The sequence below is a fragment of the Stenella coeruleoalba genome (assembly GCF_951394435.1).
Source record: "Stenella coeruleoalba genome assembly, chromosome: 19".
Taxonomy (NCBI): domain Eukaryota; kingdom Metazoa; phylum Chordata; class Mammalia; order Artiodactyla; family Delphinidae; genus Stenella; species Stenella coeruleoalba.
The window spans coordinates 2,815,793-2,836,862 of NC_137165.1; the positions used below are offsets into that span (position 1 = coordinate 2,815,793).

A 21,070-nucleotide genomic window follows, 5' to 3' on the forward strand; every position below is an offset into this window, starting at 1 on the left:
GCAAAGGGGAAAGGGGTCATTTGATCGGCTTAGACCACTCCTGATTCATCCTCTGGTGTGTGCATGTCATTGCCACCTGGGGTTCTGTTAGCAGCCCAGAGAGGGGGCAAGGAGCAGTACTGCCATCTGCTTCTAACCCTTGGTAGTGAGAGAGAAAATTCCCTATAATAACTTCGCCCAGCCGGGACATCCACTGTGAGTGCTTTTGGAGAACTTGTTGCCCCTGTTGGTACATAGGCAGGTGATACTGGTCATGCCTGATGGAGGCTGAGGGGCTGTGTTGTTATTATGGCTACACTGAAATAGAGTTCACGTGCCATCTGATCCGCTCATTCATTCATTCATGTATTTAAACGGTGACTTTTTAAAATTAATTAATCCATTATTTTTGGCTGCGTTGGGTCTTTGTTGCTGCACGTGGGCTTTCTCTAGTTGCGGCGAGCAACTACTCTTCGTTGCGGTGCACAGGCTTCAGTAGTTGTGGCTCGTGGGCTCTGGAGTGCAGGCTCAGTAGTTGCGGCTCACGGGCTCTAGAGCGCAGGCTCAGCAGTTGTGGCGCACGGGCTTAGCTGCTCTGTGGCATGTGGGATCTTCCCGGACCAGGGCTTGAGCCCGTGTCCCCTGCACTGGCAGGCGGATTCTTAACCACTGCGCCAGCAGGGAAGTCCCTGACACTCTTCTTTTTTTTTTTTTTTTTGCGGTACGCGGGCCTCTCACTGTTGTGGCCTCTCCCGTTGCGGAGCACAGGCTCCGGCCGCTCCGCGGCATGTGGGATCTTTCCGGACCGCGGCACTAACCCGTGTCCCCTGCATCGGCAGGCAGACTCTCAACCACTGCGCCACCAGGGAAGCTCCCTGACACTTCTTAACTACCTCGTCAGGTGACTGCAAGCAAAGCACGTGGGGTGGGGGCCAGGCACGCCCAGGTGTGCTCTGGAATGATGACGGTGTAGGCGAGGACCCCGGAGCATCATGGAGCAGGGTGCGGGGACCCAGGGCAGCGATGGGGGTGGATGCTGGGAGCAGGCAGTGAGGCGGGACCACCAGCCGCGACTTCGGGGTGGAGAGAACCGAAGCTCTGGAGGCAGAATCGGCAGCACCGCGTACGGATGTGTCTGTGGGGAAGGGCGGGGGAGGTTGTCAGCACCCGCCCTCCCGGGGTGGGCGAGGCTGCGAGGGGTGGTAAGGTCAGTCACTGAGGCCCGGGGCGGGGGCGGGGTGGGGCACGGGCCTGGGCAGAGCCGAAATTGGAACAGCTGGGCTTGGGCCCGGGCTCTCCTGGGGAGACTGACAGGCGGCAGGGGGCGCAGGCCGGGCTCTCCGGAGGCGCCGGGGCTGCAGGGGAAGGGTCTGGGGATTCAGTTAAGGGCCCCGTGTGAGGCCTTGGGGCCTGAGCTCAACCGGGGTGAACAGAGGGCCGAGGCGGCGCTGGGGGCGAGGATGGGGAGCCCGGCCCGGCCGGGCCGCGCCTCGCCGTCGTTCTCGGGTGAGCCCTGCCGTCCAGCGGTGTCCGTGGTGTGCATTGGGGGAACCCCGAAGCCTGCAGGTCGTCGCCTCGCCCGGCGGCGGCGGCGCGGGGGTCCTCTCGCGGCAGGTCCGGCCCTGACCCCCAGCGCGGGTTCCCGGGAAGGTGCGAGCGCTCGGACCGCCCCGCCGGGTGGGGCGCACGGAGCGCGGGGCCGGCGGCAGGGCGGAGGGGGCGGGCTTGGCCGAGGCACCACCCCCGCCCCCGCGCAGCCTTCGTCCCGCCCGTCGGCCGGCAGAGCTCGAGACCCCGGCTCAGACGCGCGGTCCGGGCGCTCGTGGCAGCGCGGCTGGGCCGGGTGGCGATGCCGCTGGAGCTGACACAGGCCGCGCTGTACGTGGTGCTGGAGTTGGCGCTGGCCGCGCTGGCGGTGGCCGGCAATGTGCTGGTGTGCGCGGCGGTGGGCGCCTCGAGCGCGCTGCAGACGCCCACCAACTACTTCCTGGTGTCCCTGGCGGCGGCCGACGTGGCCGTGGGGCTCTTCGCCATCCCCTTCGCCGTCACTATCAGCCTGGGCTTCTGCACCGACTTCCACAGCTGCCTCTTCCTCGCCTGCTTCGTGCTGGTGGTCACGCAGAGCTCCATCTTCAGCCTCCTGGCCGTGGCCGTCGACAGGTACCTGGCCGTGCGCGTCCCGCTCAGGTGAGGCCCCGGCCCCACGGAGCCCCGTCCGCCCCGGCCCCCGGGACCCCAGACCCTCCCGGCCGGGGCGCGGGGCGCGCGAGTTCCGGCCCGCAGCCTCCGGACACACGTGCGCCGCGCTCGACCCTGTCGGTGCCCCGGGCGCGCGCCTCCTTCAGGGGATCCGAGTAGGGACAGCCCTGGGGCCCTGGGGGTGCGGCCCGGCGGGGCAGCTCCGGGGAAAGCGCCCCGAGCGGGCGGGAAGGGGCCGGGCGAGCGCTGGGCGGTAGGGCCGGAGAGAGAGGCTCCAGGGCAACCTTGGACGCTGGGATATGCGTGGGCAAAATGACGCGACTCGCCGCCCGACTTCAGGCTGTACCTGCCGACCCGGGTGGAGGTGCCAGTTAACTTTGGGGAACGCTGCGCGCTTCGTGCGGACTCTCATCACCTTCTTATACTTTAGAGAGAGTTAAAGTGCTTCCCGGCTCGCCGAGACCGACAGCCTGAGAGCCTCGTGCGTTGTATAGCCTTGTTTATCTGCTGCCCATTCCCAGCGGCTGGGAAAGTGCCACCAGGGTTTCCAAACGCTGGAGGACTTGCGGGTCACTGTTTCTCCCACAGTCCGAAGATGTAGGAGCCAGCCGGCAAGGGGAGCGGAGTCCCAGGTGTAACTGGGAGCTGGAGAGCCGGAGCATCACAAGCATCACGTGGGGCTTAATTGAAAGTATTTACTTTCTCCCTCCCTCTCTCCCTCCCTCCCTCTCTCTCCCTCTCTCTCTCTGTCTCCCTCCCTCCCTCCCTCCCTCCCTCCTCCCTCCTCCCTCCTCCCTCCTCCCTCCTCCCTCCTTCATCCCTCTCTCCCCCTCTCCCTCCCTCCCTCTCTCCCTCCCTCCCTCTCTCTCTCTGCCTCTCTCTCTCTCTCCCTCCCTCCCCCTCCTCCCTCCCTCCCTGTCTCTCTCCCCCTCCCTCCCTCCCTCCCTCCTCCCTCCCTCTCCTTCTCCCTCTTCCTCTCTCGCTCTCTCGCTCTCTCCTGCGCGCGCGCCTGGATGCCCTTTGGCGTTTCTGAGTTGGGTGAGCTTGGGATCTCTTTGGGTCTAGAACTGAGACAGGGAAATTGAGTAGGAGGGAAAGGAAGGAATTAATCTCTTGAGTGCCAACTCTGTCGGGCGCTTTAAACTTACATCCTTTAATCCTGCCAGTAATTCCAGAGGTAGGTACCTGCGTCCTGTAGGCAAGGGGAGGACACGCAGGATGGTGCCTCTGAATCAGTGTAGCAGCAGGACTGGGTCTCAGCGCTGGCCCCATGTTCCCGCTGTGTGTGGCACCAGTGTTTGGCATGTGGGCGGAGAGCAGACGGCGTTTCTGGAAGTGGATTCTGCTTGCAGTGAATTGGTGGCTGTACGGGAAAAGTGTTTGAGGGAATTGACAGGGGTGGGGGGCATGCTCCCAGAAGCCTTTGTAGCAGGTTGGCGTGGCACACCTGCTCCCTGTGCTTTGTGTCCTGGGTCCCAGTGAGGGCAGGAGCCTCCTGCTTGGCCAGGCTGTGAGCCTTCTCTGTGTGTCTGGGCCTTGCCACATGCTGCTGCCCTTGGCCTGTGACCAGGAGGCCCCATTTGTCCCATCAGGTGTGACAGAGCCCAGGGGTTTCCGAGGACCGGGGCGCACGGCACGAGCTTCTTTTCTCTTAGGGCTCCCTTTCCTGCCTCTTGGTCCTTGTGTTGGTTACTTGGTAGCCTTTTGGACTGTTTGCACCCAGCAGGCAGCCACAAGCCCCAGCCTTATCTCACGGAAGCCCCCTGGGTTTGGCCCTGGCAGAGGTCCAGAGAGACCTCAGCTCAGTGCGAGTTACCGGAAGAATCCCCCGGAAGAATCCCCCGTGCCCCACGGAGCAGGAAGTTCCATGAAAGTTTAAATCTGTTACTTCTTGTCCCGGTCTCTGCCGGGCGGGGTCTTGAAGGAATGGGTGTGGGTGTGTGAAGGCGAAAGAAATGTGAATCACAGGTCCCTAACTTCTCCTTTGCGTTTGCTGAAGCCAGGAGGGCGGGATGTAGGCTGGGGAGGGCGGAGCACCCCGGAGTGAGTGCCGGTCCCACCCCTGCCCTCCAGGCCTGCCCGCAGCAGGTCAGAGGTCTGCAGGAGGTGTGTGTGACCTGTCCCAGGAAGGAATGGCATGTGTCCTGGCCCCTGGCGCCCAGCCCATCGTCATGGGCTGGAGAGGTCCTCACGGCTCCTGTTTCAGCACTTCCTGGCCTGCTGAGCTAAAGAGCAGATTACAGGGCCGCACCGGGCCCTCCGAATCAGAACCTCTGGGGCCGGGTGTGTGTGGATTCCAGTACCAGTATGTAACCGGGGACTTCCGGTCCCACCAAACTTCGAGGACCTCTGGGAGTCAAGAGATGGGGGGCTCCCTTCTTTACTGGCCCAGGCCGGGCAGCTCCCACTCGGGTCCGAGGCCCTCCCTGGGGTCACGGGTCAGTGGGAGTGAAGTTGGAAGTGTGCTGGGGAGGAGGGGACTCCCTGTAGAGGCAGCAGTAACCAGGGTGAGGGCCAGAAGCTTAGGCCCGCCTCCTACCCGGGCACGAGCGGGGGCTTGGACTCGTCGCCGGTGCCCCAAGGCTCTGACAGAGGCCCCGGCGGTCCGCCGTGGGCACGGCTCGAGGCCGCAGAGCCTGCAGCCCTGCGGCTGCCCAGCTGTCAAGGCGGATACTGACCAGGGAGCGTTGCAGGAAAGGGGCGCCCGAGGAGATGGCTGGAAACGAAGACGAGAACTTGTGCTGACCTGACCAGGAGGCGTGTCTGCCTACACCGGGCCCTGCCCTTGGCCTGAGAGCGAGGGGCGTCCACACACAGGAGAACATCCGCTAACTGCAGTTCACGTGCGCGCGGCTCCTGAGGCAGGCCCCGGCCCAGTGGTGCTCTGGGGAGCCGGCAGGGCGGGGCTCTGCGGGGCAGGGGTGTCTGCCCGCAGCTGCTGGCTCAGGCGTTTCCGGCAGGAGCCCTTCCTCCTCCCTAATGTTGTTGCCTGTCAGCCGCACCCCAGGCCACTGGAGTGCCGTGTGGTTCCCCTCTGCCCGCCTGGAGGCTTGCCCTCCCGGCTCCTGGACCCCGTTTCCCCTGCACCGCGCTGCTTGGTGTCTGCTGGGGCCGAAGGAGGGTGTTTCTGGGGGCGCTGGGTTGGTTGGGTGTGTCAGCAGGATGGCAGGCGCCGCATCTGTCTGTCTGTCCCTGGATGCTCACTCTCCTGCCCCCTTTGCCGCGTGGAGGCATCTTCTCAGAGCCTCACGTGTCCAGTCTGGGAGGGAGGTGTTGGGGACCTCTTAGCAAGACTGTGTCTTGGGTGAAAAGGTGGCTTCCACTGAGCTCCTTGCAGGTGACTGACCTGTAGGAGGCTGGCAGGGGATTTTGAGCGTTCTTTTATTTTTTCACTTTTTCTCTTTTTTTAAATTGAGCTGCAGTTCGCATACAATAAAATTCACCTGTGATTTTTTAAAAACATTATCCACTTTTTTTTTTCTTTTGGCTGCGTTGGGTCTTCGTTGCTGCGCGTGGCCTTTCTCTAGTTGCAGCGAGCGGGGGCTACTCTTTGCTGCGGTGCATGGGCTTCTTATTGCGGTGGCTTCTCTTGTTGCGGAGCACAGGCTCTAGGAGTGCAGGCTTCAGTAATTGTGGCTCTCGGGCTCTAGAGCACAGGCTCAGTAGTTGTGGCGCACGGGCTTAGTTGCTCCACGGCATGTGGGATCTTCCCAGACCAGGGCTCGAACCCGTGTCCCCTGCAGGTTCTTAACCACTGAGCCACCAGGGAAGTCCCTGTGATGTTGTTTTGAAATAAAGCTGGGAAAGAAGGTTTCAGCTCTGGGTCCCGCCACTCCCCGCCTTGGGTCCTCCCTTCTTCCACACCAGGGCTGTCTTTCTCTTCCAGATCATTCCCATTGGAGTGGGTTGAATGGTGTCCACACTCTAATCCCCAGAACCTGTGAATTTGGCCTTAGGTGGGAAAAGAATGAACATCACCTTATGTCGATCTTCAGAGGAGGAGCTTACCCGGGATGACCTGGCGGCCCCTAAGTGAAACCCCATTCCTATAAAGTAAACAAGCAGAGAGAAGGGGGAAGGCATTTGCAGATGGAGGCAAAGACTGGGATGCTGGGCGGCCACCAGAACCCCGCCTCCCCTAGAGCCCGTGAGGAGCCTGGCCCTGCCGCGCTTAATTCCGGGCTCCTGGCCTCCAGGGAGTGGAGGGAGTGAGTGGTGTCAGCCACCGCTCAAGTTCGCCGCGCTTTGTTACCGTGGCCCCAGGGAACCCCCATCACTATCCGAACGTGCGAAACGGACCCTCCTTCGCCGCTCGCCCCACCCACATGCCGGCCGTTGCTTGGTTTCCTTGACAGGAAGCTTCTCTGACATGCCGTCCAGGCTCACGGCCTCCACTTCCGTTGTCACCGTGTCCCCCCCGTCAGGCCACCCCTGCAGGGCCCCCTCTTGGTGGAATCCGAGAGTCCCTCCTGGGCCTCGTTGCCTGTGCCCTCTGGCAGCTCTGGACCAGCTCCTGCGGGGATCACACCCCCCCCACCCGCTGCTCCCCTCCGGCCCATCTCCAATCTGGAGGGCGCCTGGGGTCCCATCCGCTCGCTGCGGGTAGAGTCCAACCAGCTGGACGTTCGTGCAGGAGCCCCTGGGGCAGGGGGAGGTGGAGACGGAGCCCCGAGCACCTGGGGGGTCGGGGGAGGGGGATGGGGTCCCCCGCGACCTTAGGCTGCCCTGGACCATGGTGACCATGGTGACCAGGAGCCCCTCTGCGGGGGAGGCTGCGGCCCTCGGGCTCTGATGCTGGGGCAGCAGCCTCGCAGGGACACAGTGCCCGGCTCTGCGGCTCAGTAGCGTTTGCACAGGATTCTGGAAAGCACAGGTGGCCTTTGATCACGTGCAGAAAAAGTATGTGTCAAGGGGCAGAGTTAACTGCGTTTGCACAGGCAGACGAGCTGTGACCGTGGGCACAGCTGCCCTGTGGTACCCTGTCTCCACCTCACGCTTGCCTGCCGGCCGGGGTCACACCACCAGGGCAGGGACACGCGGGCAGACAGGTGTGCTCCGGACACTGGAATGCAGGGCACGGTTGTGAGCAGCAGCCGCTCTTTTGACCTTTTCTGGGCACCGCCCCCCCCATGCCTCGTCTCGGTGAGCCCCTGCGACAGCCTTCTGGGGGCGATCCTGTCACCTCCAGATCCACAGGTGGGGAGGACAGGGCTCAGCTGTCATCGGCCCAGGTCACACAGCCAGGGCGGGGTAAGCCTGTGTCCCCTGGAGGGAGAGGCTGCAGCCTCTCGGCGTGGACGCGGGGGCACCCCGGCGGTCATGAGTGGGACCCTTTAAATGTCACCGGGATAAAGAGGATGCAGCGGAACAGCACCGTGGCCAGAGGGGAAGGAGGCCGGTGCCTCGGCAGGTGCATGAACCGTCACAGGATGTGACTCAGCTGCCTGGACCGCGGGAGCCTGTTGGCCGCCTCCCCTTCCTCAGATGCGGGAAGCCAGGCCCAGCCTTTTCTGATGCTTCTGACTCATTACTGACCCTCAGGGGCTGGGCTTCAGCGTGGTTCTTATACGCCCCCCCCCCCCCCCCCGACCCAGGAGACCCGTTAGCAGGCTGTGATCTTCACCTCGGAGGCTGACAGGCTGGAGACACTGCCGTGGGCAGCAGGGACTGGACCGCAAAGAGCAACTGTACCTTCTTTGAAAGAATTAAAGCTGGGAACAGGCTGTCACGGGCTGAGGATGGCCTTCTAACTCGGCCTGGGCTGAGGGGGCGGCGGTCCTTCTGGGGGGCTGATGCCAAAGTTTCATGTGGGAGAAGGATGGGAGGATGGAGGGTGACGGCGCGGTGGGGATTGTGTGGGAGCAGCGGGCTTGCCGGGCCTCGGGTCGGGGTCCCAGCACCGCGGGTCCGAGGGGCCCGGAGGCTTGCTGAGCAGTGTGGGTTCTGTCCTCAAGGCACTGGTAAGTCCACGAAGGACTTGGTTTTGTTTGTCGTGTCCTACGTTAGAAATCCACTAGTGTGAAGGAGTAGGTATTCAAAAGCACAGAGGGCTCCACAGGGAAAGGCCGAGTGGCCCACACCAGCCCCTCTGCCTGGAAGCCCTCCCACACTGGTTCCCAGGGCCACTCCACCCTCCACGGTCACAGCTGGGTTTGTGCTGCCGTCTTGAAACAGAATCTGTCGACTGCCTACCACACGACACAAGCCCTGTTCCTTCCAATTTCTGTTATATTTTGATTTTTTCCTGTGGATCCTATTTCAGCCTCTATTTCTGATTCCATCACTTGTAGGCAGTAGCTGTTAACCGTCAAGAAAAATGAGGAAACGTGTACCACCCTCCCCCCGCCATCTCTCCACCTCTGCTGTCACCCCGTCTCTACCTTACTTTGGACAGGTAGGAGGTGTTACTTTCCAAAGGCGATGCATGCCGTAGTAAAGAGAATGAAACCATATAAAAGGGTAAACTGGGGGAAGGAAGTCACCCAGTCTGACCTCTGATTTCCCATTTGCCTGTTAGAGGAAACCACTGCTTCTTAGTTGTTTTTTTTTTTCCTGCACAAATTACGTATTGAACACATTTATACTATACCATTGCTTTTACAGTGTCAAGGTTCATAACATTCGCATTTTATTCTGTATCTATAATAAAGTTTCCTGCACTTTGTAGAGAGTTTCTGAAAAGTGGAAACCGATACCCGGTGCGTATAATGTTCTGCGCACGCGTTTCCCGAGCAGGGCAGGGTGACTGGAGCAGAAATGCCCTCCTGTCGCTAAGCCCATCTTCTCCAGGAGATGGGTCTCATGGCAGGTCACGTGGGTTCTGTTTGTAGGTGCCGCCCACTGCTCAGAATTATGCCCCATTTCAGTCAGCCTCGTGTTTGGACCATCAACTTCCCATCTGGAAATCAGAGGACTACCCAGCTCCTTCACTCTCTTTGCGGAGGGTGCACGGTGCTGCGCGGGTGTCGTGCTGGGTCTCCCCATCATACTCTTGGGGTGCTTCTGCCATTTCTTGCCCCCCTCCCACATGTTTTCTTTCCTCTTTCTGGGATTCCACATGTTTGTCTATATACCATCCGTAGGTAGCTTTTTCAGGACGTGGGTTCTTTCATGCCAGCAACGTTTTCCTTTCTCACACGTGGTTGGTAGTGGGACTGGATACGCTCAGAGGCTTGAAGGCATTGCTCTAACACCCAGGGTGCCCAAGAAGTCCGACGTGGGTGTAATCCTTCTTTGTAACTCTGTTTCCTCGGAAGCCTTTGGGATCTTTTGCTTTGCTTGGTGTTCTGAAATTCCACGAGGTTGGGTCTAAATGTTGACTTTCAGCTTGTCTCCTTCACCTGGGGACGACGCCTTGCCAGTCTGAAGACTTAGGTCTGTCTTCAGCTCTGAAATCTTAAAAAAGAATTTTCCTAGATTATTTCCTTATCTCCATTCCGTCTGTTTTTCCTTCTGGGATTCTTAATAAGTAGATGGAGACTTTCCCTCCTTGACTGTTTCTGTCTTGTAAACGTACTCTTCCATATAAGGTTCCAATACTTTAGTCTTTTGTTCTCCCCTGGAAGAGTTCCTTGACTTTTTCCCCCTAGTTCTTCTATTTCTGTTTGTTTTTAAATTTTAGCGTTCATATTTTTACTTTTGATTGAAGGTTAAATCTTTTGGAGTCAGTTTTGAAAAACCACTTTTGGGTTCACGTGGTTCGGATTCTTGCTGTGGCATAGATTGTGTATAATCAGGACTCTTCCTCCAGCCCCATCCTCCGTCACTGGGTCTCAAGCTTCAGCCAGGGAAGGGTGGGGACGTGAGGGATAAGTGCCCAGCTATGCGGGAAGTGCAGGCGTGATGCCTGAGGGGCGAGGCCGCCCTAGGCTGGTCAGCAGGCAGCCTTCCTCTTGATTTCTGCTCCCTTCCTAAATCCCGTCTGGAACCTGCTGTCTGCAAGGCTGGAACCTCTCTTCCCGGCCAACCTGTTTCTGGCTTAGGGCTCCATGGAAGCAGGCTGACGGCGCCGCGCCAGCCAGGAGGTCGGGCAGAGTCTGGAGCAGAGGGGCCACGGGGAAAACCGTGCAGCCGACCAGAAGACCAGGACGGGGAGGACCCCCGAGACCAGAGGTGGGCCCTGGGGGTACCGTCGGTGAACGGGGACCAGAGACGCGGCTGGGCTGGCGTCCGCCTGGACACCACGCGCCAAGCGGCGGGCCCGCGACGAGGACACGGGGTCACAGGGGTGACGGGTTCAGGAGGGCTCGCTGACTGGGCAGGATGCTGGGCCCGAGGAGAGGAAGAGTCCAGGTGAGCCCGGGTTTCTGGGCCGCCAGGTGGCCCATCCCAGAGGCACGGGGGCCGTTAAGGCGCCCGCATGGGGCGGGGCACGTGGCGGGCGGCGCTCGGGGAGCTCCAGGCTGGGCGGCCCTTCTCGGCTCCGTATCCAGCCCCTCCTGACAGCATCACTCCAGACCCAGCGCTGTTTAAACATCCTCCTCTCTCAGCCCCACTGGCTTTGCTTTTGGCCGGTCTGCTACCGCCCTGCCCCGCACAGGGCTCCCCAAAGCAGCTTTCTGTCCCACATCTTGATTTCCAGCGCTGATTTTGACACCGCCAACGCCAGCGCCAAAGCTGCCTTTTTTTTCTTTTTTCTTTTTTTATAATGTAGAGTGTCAAGCGCTAGTGAAAGACATCCCAGACCAGGTCCTGGCGGCTGCACGCCTTCACCCCGCCTGCAGCCCGGTCTCTTTGGTCCCCCCTCTGCTTCCTCCCTGTCCCCGCTGCCAGCCCTGCATCCTTGCTGCCCCTGCAGCCCTGCTCGCGCCTGGGGACAGGGCCGGCCTCCCCCGCCCCCCTCTCCCCTTTGTGTCTCTGCTTTGCTTCTCAGGACAAAGACATACTGGCATCGCCTAGAGAGGTAAATAGCTCCTAAGTTTGGCGTTTTCAGAGGTCATGAGAAACGTAGTTTTTTAATACATACACAAGCACACACATACTGCATTCATTTTGTACTTTTTAAAAAGTCCCTGCTATTAAAAGATATATTTGTATATATGTATCTATATCTGTGTGTGTATATATATATATATATATATATACACACACATATATATATAGTTATACACACACACATTTGTGTCCATTTGACTAATCTAGTGTGGTCTGTGGTTTCAGAAAGAATGAGTCATTCTGAACTAGTGTGTGTTTTTTCACAACTTCTAAGTTTCAAAACTAAGACAAATTCCCACATGGTTCGTGTTTTGCTACATTCGCTTTCTCCCTCTCTCTCTCTCTCTCTCTCTCTCTCTCTCTCTCTCTCTCTCTCTCTCTCTCTCTCTCTCTCACACACACACACACACACACACACACACACACACACACAATTATACTCAAGAGCTTTAACATTGACGTGGTACAGTCTATAGTCAGATGTCCCAGTTATCCCGATCATTTTCTTTACAGTTTTTTAAAAATTCAGATTCCAATAAAAGGTCACACGTCCATTTAATATGTGCCTTTGGTTTTCTTTAATCTGGAAGCATTCCTCAGTCTTTTTTTCCCCCCCTCTCTTTCATGGCAATACATTATTTTGAGTTTGGTTGTTTCTTTATGATTAGATTCTCAAGTTGAACATTTTTGGTGGGAATACTGTCTACCTGATGGTGTGTCCATTTCAGCCCATCACATAGGACGGCACACGGGGTCAATCTGTCCCACTGCTGTTGTGTTAAATCTCATCACTGCTAGCGTTCATCACTGTAGAGGTGTGTTTTCCCCGTTGATGATTCTTGCTTGGATCAATTATTACCATGTCAGATGGTAATTTTATTTCTTTTCATTCCTTCCACTGTATCAGTTGTCCTTCTTCTGTAGAGAAGAGGTTTACCTTTCCCTGCTTTTCCTTAAATTATGTTTTTTACATGCCAGTGGACTTAGGGAATTTTATTTTCATTTAATGTGTTACAGTCCATACCTGTTATTCACTTTGATGCCCAAGTTTGGAGAATGAGAGCCTGTGCAAGCTGACTTCTCTTGGAGCGTTCCCGTCACGTTTTTGAGCACTTCTTACTTTCTGGCACAGAAAGGGTTTTCAGGCTCCATTGTATTTTCTGGCTTTGGAATCAGCCGTTTCTCCAAGGAGCCCTGTTTTCTTGCAGTGGAGAATGGTATTTACAAACCAAGATTCGGCAGGAGCGCTCATGGCTGCTGGAGCGTCATTTCTTCTAGGCCCTCATGATGAACACAGCTAGGAGAGCTTTGTTTTGTTTTGTTAAATAATGACTTGGAGGAACTCCTGCGTGCAGGAGAATGCCAGCTCACTAATGAGTAGGGATGACTGAGTGTAAGAGGGTCATCACTTGGCAACTGTCATCGTAATAACCGGTTCAGGGAAGAACAGTCAATAGGTGATAAAACTCACCGGTGAAAGTTTGATGAGGGCCAAGATGTTTACAGAATCTCAAAGTCTATGCACCACGAGGTACAGCCGATCGCAGAGGGATGAGCAGTCCCAGCGGAGAAGCCTGGTGGACGCCCCCGCGAGCAGTTACCTTCAAAGTTACCGTCACCAGTAACAGGATGCCGCGCCCTCCGATGCCGCGTGTCTCCTGACGTCTAACTGGTCGTTAGTGTGCGTGGTGGCTGACGCTGTTGACAATTAATGGTGTGTCTGAAGCGCAGTGTGTTTCAGCCCCAGCCGTGGGAGGAGGGTACCTTTGCGGGGAGAGAGGATGACAGGTATCCTCTTTCTTCTCTGGTCTGGGTTCAGGCAGTGGGCTTTTCTCTCGGGGGTTCTTATTTCACGTCAAAGAGACCAGAGTCTGGAGCCCAGCGACCCTGGGCTGTCCCCAGGTCCCACCCGATATATGAGACCAAAATGGGAGCCTCGCTGAGAACCAGCCTCAAAGGTGAGCTCTGGGAGACCTGGTCCTGGCCACCACTGCCATCTCTGTAGGCCACTCTGGACGGCCTCCTCTGGCCGTGCTGACCTGGTGCGGACAGCTGCCCACATTCTTTCCTGCACTCTTCCTCTGAGGCTCCCGGGTGGCCATGAAGGACAGGTGGCATCTCTTCCACCCGCCTGCACTTTGGCAGTGGCCCGGCTCAGGTCCCCACCGGGATTCAGGCATGTCTGAACTTGGTGGAGGGGATGGGGTACCCCCAGCAGCCAGAGTGGTCCTGGCCTCCCGGGAGGAACTCAGCCTGAAGGGCAGCTCCGGCGGCCAGAGCTTGTCATCCAGTAGGTGGGCAGGCGCTGTCCTGGCCTCCAGCGGCCCTGCAGGCTCCAGCCGTGACCATCTCAGGCCACAAGGCGGCTGGCCCTCAAGACATTTATTTACCACAGACGGTAGACGGGAGACCCTTCTCCCACCCCTAGACCTGAACTTAACGTCAACAGAACCAAGCAGTTCTTTTTGTGTAAAAATCGTTTTATTTGTTCCTTATGTGTTTGCGAGAATTCCTCGGTGAGGTCATGTGGGCCTTCGGCCTTCTTTGCGGGAAGCTTTGTGGATCCTGGGTCTTGAATGGGCACAGTGCAGAACTGCTACTGCTTCTGTCCGTGACAACGTCTGAAACCCCCGTTACCTCGGTGGGAAGCAACTCTTCAGCCTCAGGAGGTCCCTCTTAGACAGATGCCTCTTGTGAGCTACAAGCTGGAGCTCGGGACACGTCCACGCGCCCCTCGGCTTGTCTAGAGCTACCGGGTGGGTGTTCAGCGGGTACATGTGCCAAGGAACCAGAGCTCTGTTCCTTTCTTACAAAGTCAGGCTGGCGTCGGGGCTTTGCTCGCCAGGCCCGGTGTGAGGTGTTCTGGATACGAGCGTGAGTGAGGGAGTCCCTGCCTTGGAGGAAGTCTCGGCTCCGCGGGAGGGGATGGCCCTGCAGCCCCCCGGGGAGGCTCTTGCGAGGGGCCCTGGGGACGCGGGGCTCCACGGGAGCCCAGGGCTGCACTTCAGGGGAATTTCTGTCCTGTGAACGGGACGCATGCGCTGGGCGAGCGGTGTTGGGATGGTGCAGGCACTGTCTGGGTTCATCTGGCGTTCTGCCCGGACACAGGAGCAGGAATAGTGGGATTAGCCTGGCCGGCTTCAGCAGGGGCGGGAAGAGCCCTCAGTGTGACTGCTGCGCAGCCCAGAGCGGCTCCCAGGACCGGCGGGGGGGCGGGGGGGGGGGGAGCAGGGCCCGGGCCTCCTGCGGCACCCGCAGCCCTCACCCCTCACAGCGCACGGCCGCATCGCCTCGTCCGGCTGCATTGCCTTGGCACCCGTCGGCCTTGCTCTAATTGCACTTTTGCCGGGATTTCCATTAGACTTTCTGGGGACTTTTTTAATATTCACCGCGGCAGCCTCTACCCCCACCCCCTCCGCGGACCTGCCTGCTGGGCCGTCCAAGTTATCTTGTTAGCACTCTAGTTATAACTCTTGGTAGGTGTTGAGTGGTCTGTCCTCACTCCATTTTCATGTAAGTCCCGTTACTGTTTGTGTGCGATTTTAGAGAATATGATGTTTTCTGAGAATGTGTATGTTGCTTTGGAGCAGAAGTGTTTCTATTACAGAGAAATGAAACTTGGGAGCGAAACAGAACATAAAGGGAAAAGTCCCTAAAGGAACAATCGGCAATTTTAAGGAGCAGGACAGAACTCGGGGTGTACTTACCTAGTGATTTGCATTGATAAAGTGCTTTGCACACACGAAATCTGTGTTCAGAGGCCCCGCAGGGGTGGGTTCTGCAGCCACCGCTCTCCCCATTTTTCTGAGAGCAGAGCTCCGGCTCTCCCCAGCCCCTGTCTGGACTCAGTGTCACTGCCGGGGTGGCTGCCCTTGGGGATCTGCCGCACTCAGGGCACCCTGAGCGCTGGGAATTCTGGCTTCCGAGGCTGAGCGTGTGGCCTGGTCTGAGCCGAGGGCTGCAGAGCCGGAGCGGGGGGGACCCTGGCCCAGAAATAGGCCAGCGCTTGTCAGGCAGCGCTTGGCAAGCCCTGTGTCATGATGTGAGCCCGGGCGTCCACACTGTTCCCTTTAGCTGTGACTGTCTCTCGATCTGGCTCCTTAGCTAATGAGCCCCTTGCATGGAGAGTGGGTGGGTCCGGCACAGCGGGGGCACAGCCACTTCCCAGAGGGTGGACTCCCCCAGGACACCCCTTTTGTGTGGGCTGGAGTTGTTCCTGCTTGCTCGGTGTAATACCGCCGTCTACATTTCCTCTACTCATCGCCTTCCATTTACTCCTCCTGCAATTGGGGCGGATGTGGGAAAGGACACGTTCCCGCCGTTCAGGAATGATGTGGGGGGCACGCGCGCACACACATACGAGGATGCTCTGAGAGCCCCTGGTGCTCGGGGAGCAAAGGAGCGAGGGGTGGGCAGGGTGGGAGTGGGGCGCTCAGGGAGAGGACAGAGGCCCAGCCGGAAGTGGGAGACGAGAGGGTATGGGGGAGGAGAGCGGAGCCCACCACCCCCCGTGAGATGCCAGAGACCCGGGGGTCGTGACCCCAGCCTCTCGCCCGGTGCAGGGACACCGGCCTGCTCTCCCCAGCATCCCTGGCCGTCTCCCACCCGTGCCTGGGTCCAGGCAGCGTCTCGCGGACACGGACTGTTCTGCCATCGTGGGGCTGCAGCTCCGGCGCTAAAAGCGCGTCTGCCTTTGGAGCCCACGTCTTGCTGTGGGTCTGGTTGTGTCCGCCAGCAGAAGCGTCTCCCTGCCGCCTTATAAGGACTGCCTGCCGAGCGGGCAGCAGAGGCCTCTGCCGCTTCCCAGGTGGCCGGCCACGGAGTTGGGGCGGAGGATCCCTGGAACGGCCGGCAGCTTTGGCCGGGGCAGAGGGCAGCAGAGTCGGGGCTGGCGGAGGGGGGAGCTGGGATCTGTGAGAAGAACCACGGGGTCCTGAGCAGGAAAGTGACTGCTCTGGGCAAAACCGGAATCAGATCAGGTCGGTGGGTTTGTGTCCTGACTGCAGTTCAGCGGCAGCAGGCCAATCATTTAACCGTGGGAGCCTCAGCCTCCACATCTGTAGCTGGCGATGGTGCCCTGACCTCGCGAGACGGGGGATGCGCGCGGGTCTGGTGCCTGCGGAGCGGCGCTCAGGCGGGGCGGCCGCGCGTCTGATGTGCCCTGTGCGGCTGGCGGCCGGGGGAGTCTGTAGGCACGTGTCTCCCCCAGCCCCCAGCGTGTCGTGTGGCCGTGTGGTTCAGAGCTGCTAGGATGGGGGGTGGGGTCTGTGAGCCCTGTCTTTGCTGTCATCCTGCCCCACGCCAACGTCTTCTCTTGAGTTAACCACTGAAGTAGTTTCCTAACTGCTCTGCTTTCCTTCTGGTGGCTCTGAAACTCAGTCTCCACGGTGAGCTTCACACAGCCGAAACCAGTGCCGTCCCCCCAGTGTGCCTCGAGCCCCCCATGGCATCCCGCAGCACTGGGGTATCTGAGTATCAAGCTCCAGCCCCTTCCCCCGGCCGGGGGACGGGCCCGCCTCACCCCTCTGCTTCTCTAGGAAGTTCGAAACCCTTTCCTGTCTGGAAGCCATGCACATTCTGTTCTCTCTGCTTAGAATGGCTTCTCCCCGCTTTTCAGAGCCTCCCTGCCCCCTGCACCTCCGGCTCTGCTGCCTAAGAGGCTTCCCTGACACCCTGTGTCCAAGCTCTTCCTGGTTTTCTCTAATCTGCACCCTGTTCCTTTTGGTTTGGCCAGACTCCTTCTGACTTGTGATTGTACCTTTGAGTGTTTACCTGTTTATTTTCTGTCTCTTCCGTTAGCTTCACAGCCCACGAGGGCTGTGATTCTGTTTCCAGTGCCAGCGGAGTGTGTGGTAATACAAGGAAGAACTCTGAATAAAATAATGAGCCAGTAGGGGAGAAGGGCCCTGGTGCAGGGGGTCACGGAGAAGGCTGGGACCAGCTGCTCCCCGAATGAAATCAGCTGCTGTTCCTCATCTAAGACGATTTAGCGTAAAAGTAGTTTTTCATATGCGCAGAATCCAGCAGTTTTGAGAGGTTCAGATGTGGGTGGATTCCAGTTGTTTTGAACTCCGCCAGGAAGCCACCTCCTGGGATCCCTCTGTGTACAGAGGACTCCGTGTCTAATATTGCTTAGGAAAAAGTCACGTAAAAGAAGCAGCATAGGGACTTCCCCGGTGGTCCAGCGGTTAGGACTCCGCGCTCCCAATGCAGGGGGGTCCAGGTTCGATCCCTGGTCAGGGAACTAGATCCCACATGCCGCAACTAAAAGATCCTGCATGTCTCAACGAAGATCCTGTGTGCTGCAACTAAGACCCGGCGAAGCCAAATAAATAAATAAATAAATATTAAAAAAAAAAGCAGCATAACGTGGTGTAAGGAACAGAGGCCTGAAAGTCCTGACTTATTGGTCTTTGGTTCTTGTATTGCCTTTGTTACTTAAAGACTTTGTATGTCTGGTTCCTCATTTGTAAAATAAGAGAAGTTGGACTAGAAAAGATGAAAGTCCCTTCCAGTTTGTACGAGCATGCTTTTGGCTGCAGGTAACAGTGACTTAAGCCGTCAAGACCATCAATTATCTCTTGAACTACAGTATGGAGCCATGGTGGTTCTAGGGTTGGTGTAGTGGTTCAAAGACACCATCAAGGACCTGGACTCTTTCCTCCCTTCTGCTTCGCCATTTGCTTTGTTTTCAGGCTCATGCCTCATGGTCACAAGATGGCTGCTGCAGCTCTAGGCATCACAGCCTCCCATAAGAGCATCAAAAGCAGAAAGGGATGAGTATGGGGAGGAGCTCTCCTCGTGTGTCTCTCTCCTTTTATCAAGTAAAACTTTTCCTGGAAGTACCCTAGCAGACTTCCTTTAGTCACATTGGCCAGAACCACCTCCCATATCCATCCCAGACCATGACTGACAAGAGAATGTGCTAACCCCAGATCTTACTCATCCCCCGGGGCTGGTCTGTGTTCAGCTGTACACAGCTCGGTGCAGCTGAGTCCCGTGAACAGTGGAGGCGTGGCTGCCTCGTGGGCCTGAAGTTCTGGGACTCTTAAGTGCTTGGCCTTCAGGAGGCGGTGGCCTTGTTACCCTACAGGGGTAACATTGCATTCTTCACGTCTCTGGCAAGGCAATGGCCAGGAATAACATTTTTATAAGGAATGGCTTTACATTCCTGCGTGAGGAGGGAAGCAGAAAGGATTTGGAAATAGATGGGTTTATTGGCCCAGAAAAGTTCAGCGAGCAGCTGCACCCAGCAGGTCCTCTGTAGTCAAGACCCCACAACTGAGCTGCCCTCGTAGGGAGCAGAGAAGATGAGGGATCACTGTCAGCGTGAGGCAAGGCCTCAGTTAACTGCCCCCGCAAACTGGACCAGTTCTGCTGCCTGTCCGGCCACAGCATCAGGCATTCCTAATAAGCAGAAGCCCGTTTTAAAGCTGTCTGGTAGCGAGCCAGGAATGTGTTTGTAATGGCCACCATCCTAAGAACCTCCTATGCGCCAGGCACTATGCTAGCTCCTGGGGACACCAAATCAAAGGGACAAGGTCCAAGTCCTTAAAAGGCTGAACACCTGCGAGAGATAAACAAGCTCTATGACAGGTGTGTGTCTGAGGCCAGAGAGTGGGAGAGGCCACCTTTGCCTGCGAAGGGAGCAGGAAAGGAGGTGACCTTTGAGACAGGAGAGCAGCCGGGCCAGGACGCAGCAGCCGTCTGGAACAGCAGGCAGGGGCACTTGGGGCTGCGGCCTGAGGGCTCCGTGGTCCATGCTGAGAAGTGTGAGCTTAACCCTGCAGGCGAAGGAGATCGGACGCTTCCCACACACGAGTCTTAAGATAATGTGTATCCAGTTATTTCCCAGTTTTCTTCCCAGAGGTTAAGTAAAGATGTTATTTCATTTTTTTCAATACATTATGTTAAATACATATGATGGACCAGTTATGAATAGCAGAGTTTATACCTTTGCTATAAACCATATATGGACTACCTTGTAGCAAACCGTCCAAAATGTGTATGATGATTTTTAGAGATTTTAAATAAGATTTAATGGTCTAAAAATTACTAAAAAGGTTGGATATCTGCTAAGTTCTTTCCCAATTTTTATCAACTTCGCCGCTAGCCGAGACAGCCAGGGACGCTGCTAGAACTCTCGTTCTCCAGCACCTTACTGGGGAATTCAGGGGGATGACTCTTCCTAGGGTGTTGGTGGGAGACTGACCAGAAGGCTTCTCGCCCAGAGTCACCAGGTGGGGCTGCCTGACTCCAGGGGCCTCCGGTCCTCACTTGCTGGGTGTTTGTTCTAGGGCATCTTATCAGTGAAGCCTCCCTGCCTGACCTCTTTAACACTAGTTCCTGCCACAGCTCACCTTCCTCACTCTGCTTTTTCTCTTTTCACACTACACGTCTCCTTCTAACATTCTGTATAATTTACTAACCTATGCTTGTTGTTTATTATGATCTGTCTCCCCTGCTAGAACGTTAAGTCCCTGAGAAGCAGGGGTCTTGTGGGTTCCATTCCCTGGTGTATCTCGACCCCCTAGAGCTGTGTCTCATAGGAGACCTAGACCCAAGGTCAGTATCTGGGTGATTAGAAAGCAGCCTTTAAGAATTCTCCACTTGTTCTCCTCGACCATGATTTGTCATTAGACAGAGGTGACTTATTAAGAATGAAAACCTTATTGAGCTTGTTAGAGCAAAGCTGTTTCTACCTGTTTGCGAGCTGTTAGTGCTGAGAGTAAAAGGCCACGGTGCCCCCTGAGGCTGAACGGTAGAGGCTGTTGGGGCAAAGGAACAAAGAGCAGAGGTGGGGTCTTGGACTTCGGTGGCAGAGTGCTGTACGCTGGCGGTGACAGATGCTGTTCTTTTCAACAGGTATAGGAGTCTGGTCACTGGGGCCCGAGCAAGAGGGGTCATTGCTGTCCTCTGGATCCTCGCCTTGGGCATCGGCCTGACCCCGTTCCTGGGGTGGAACAGTAAAGACCGTGCCGCCAACTGCACGGAGCCCTGGGATGGAACCACAAACGCAAGCTGCTGCCTTGTGAAGTGTCTTTTTGAGAACGTGGTCCCCATGAGCTACATGGTGTACTTCAATTTCTTTGGGTGCGTCCTGCCCCCGCTGCTCATAATGCTGGTCATCTACGTCAAGATCTTCCTGGTGGCCTGCAGGCAGCTCCGGCGCATGGAGCTCGTGGGCCACTCGAGGACTGTCCTCCAGCGGGAGGTCCACGCGGCCAAGTCCCTGGCCATGATTGTTGGGATCTTTGCTCTGTGCTGGCTGCCGGTACACGCCATCAACTGTGCCTCGCTCTTTCAGCCAGGCTGGGCCAAGGAGAAGCCCAAGTGGGCCATGAACACGGCCATCCTCCTGTCGCACGCCAACTCGGTCGTCAATCCCATTGTCTACGCCTACCGGAACCAAGACTTCCGCTACACTTTCCACAAAATCATCTCCAGGTATGTTCTCTGCCGGACAGACGTCCGCAAGAGTGGGGATGGGCAGGCAGGGGCGCAGCCTGCTCTCCAGGTGGGCCTGTGACCGAGGCTCCTCTCGCCTGTTCGAGGAGAAGGCACAAATTCGGTAACAAAGGGACAGGGCATGGCTGGCGGATTCTCACTGGAAGGACAGCTACACCTCACAGGCCAGCAGGTGGCCTCTTCGGAGCACTTCCCCGGAGGTACCACGTTCCTAGTTAATATGCACACGTTACTCGTAGGTCCCGAGGGGCGGCACATGTGTTTACGGTTCTCTGGCTGCTCTGGCTGATGATGCCGACAACTTGAATGGATTGTAAAAGAAAGTTTTGTTTTCCTAAGACTCTACCTCTTTCGTGGTAGAAAATGACTGAAACTATTTTACTGTGAAACACTGTGAACTATTACAATACAAATACTTTTTAACTTAGCAGGCAATGGAAAAAGTTGGACATACTAAAAATATATACTTGTTCTGGGGAAGGTGACCAGG

At 57.2% G+C, this 21,070-nt stretch overlaps 1 protein-coding gene across 1 annotated transcript; it reads left to right on the forward strand.

Annotated features, from left to right (window-relative positions):
- The first annotated feature begins 1,245 nt into the window (after nt 1-1,245).
- ADORA2B (adenosine A2b receptor) lies at nt 1,246-20,661 on the forward strand. Its single transcript, XM_079904408.1, has 2 exons — nt 1,246-2,166; nt 19,978-20,661. Exons 1-2 carry the CDS (start codon nt 1,829-1,831, stop codon nt 20,639-20,641), a joined length of 1,002 nt encoding a protein of 333 aa, XP_079760534.1. The 5' UTR covers nt 1,246-1,828; the 3' UTR covers nt 20,642-20,661.
- Nucleotides 20,662-21,070: the final 409 nt, after the last annotated feature.

Coding starts and splice junctions, on each gene's coding strand:
- ADORA2B (XM_079904408.1), top strand. CDS start 1,829: ATGCCGCTGGAGCTGACACAGGCCGCGCTGTACGTGGTGCTGGAGTTG. Junction 2,167..19,977: donor GCCGTGCGCGTCCCGCTCAG/GTGAGGCCCCGG, acceptor TCTTTTCAACAG/GTATAGGAGTCTGGTCACTG.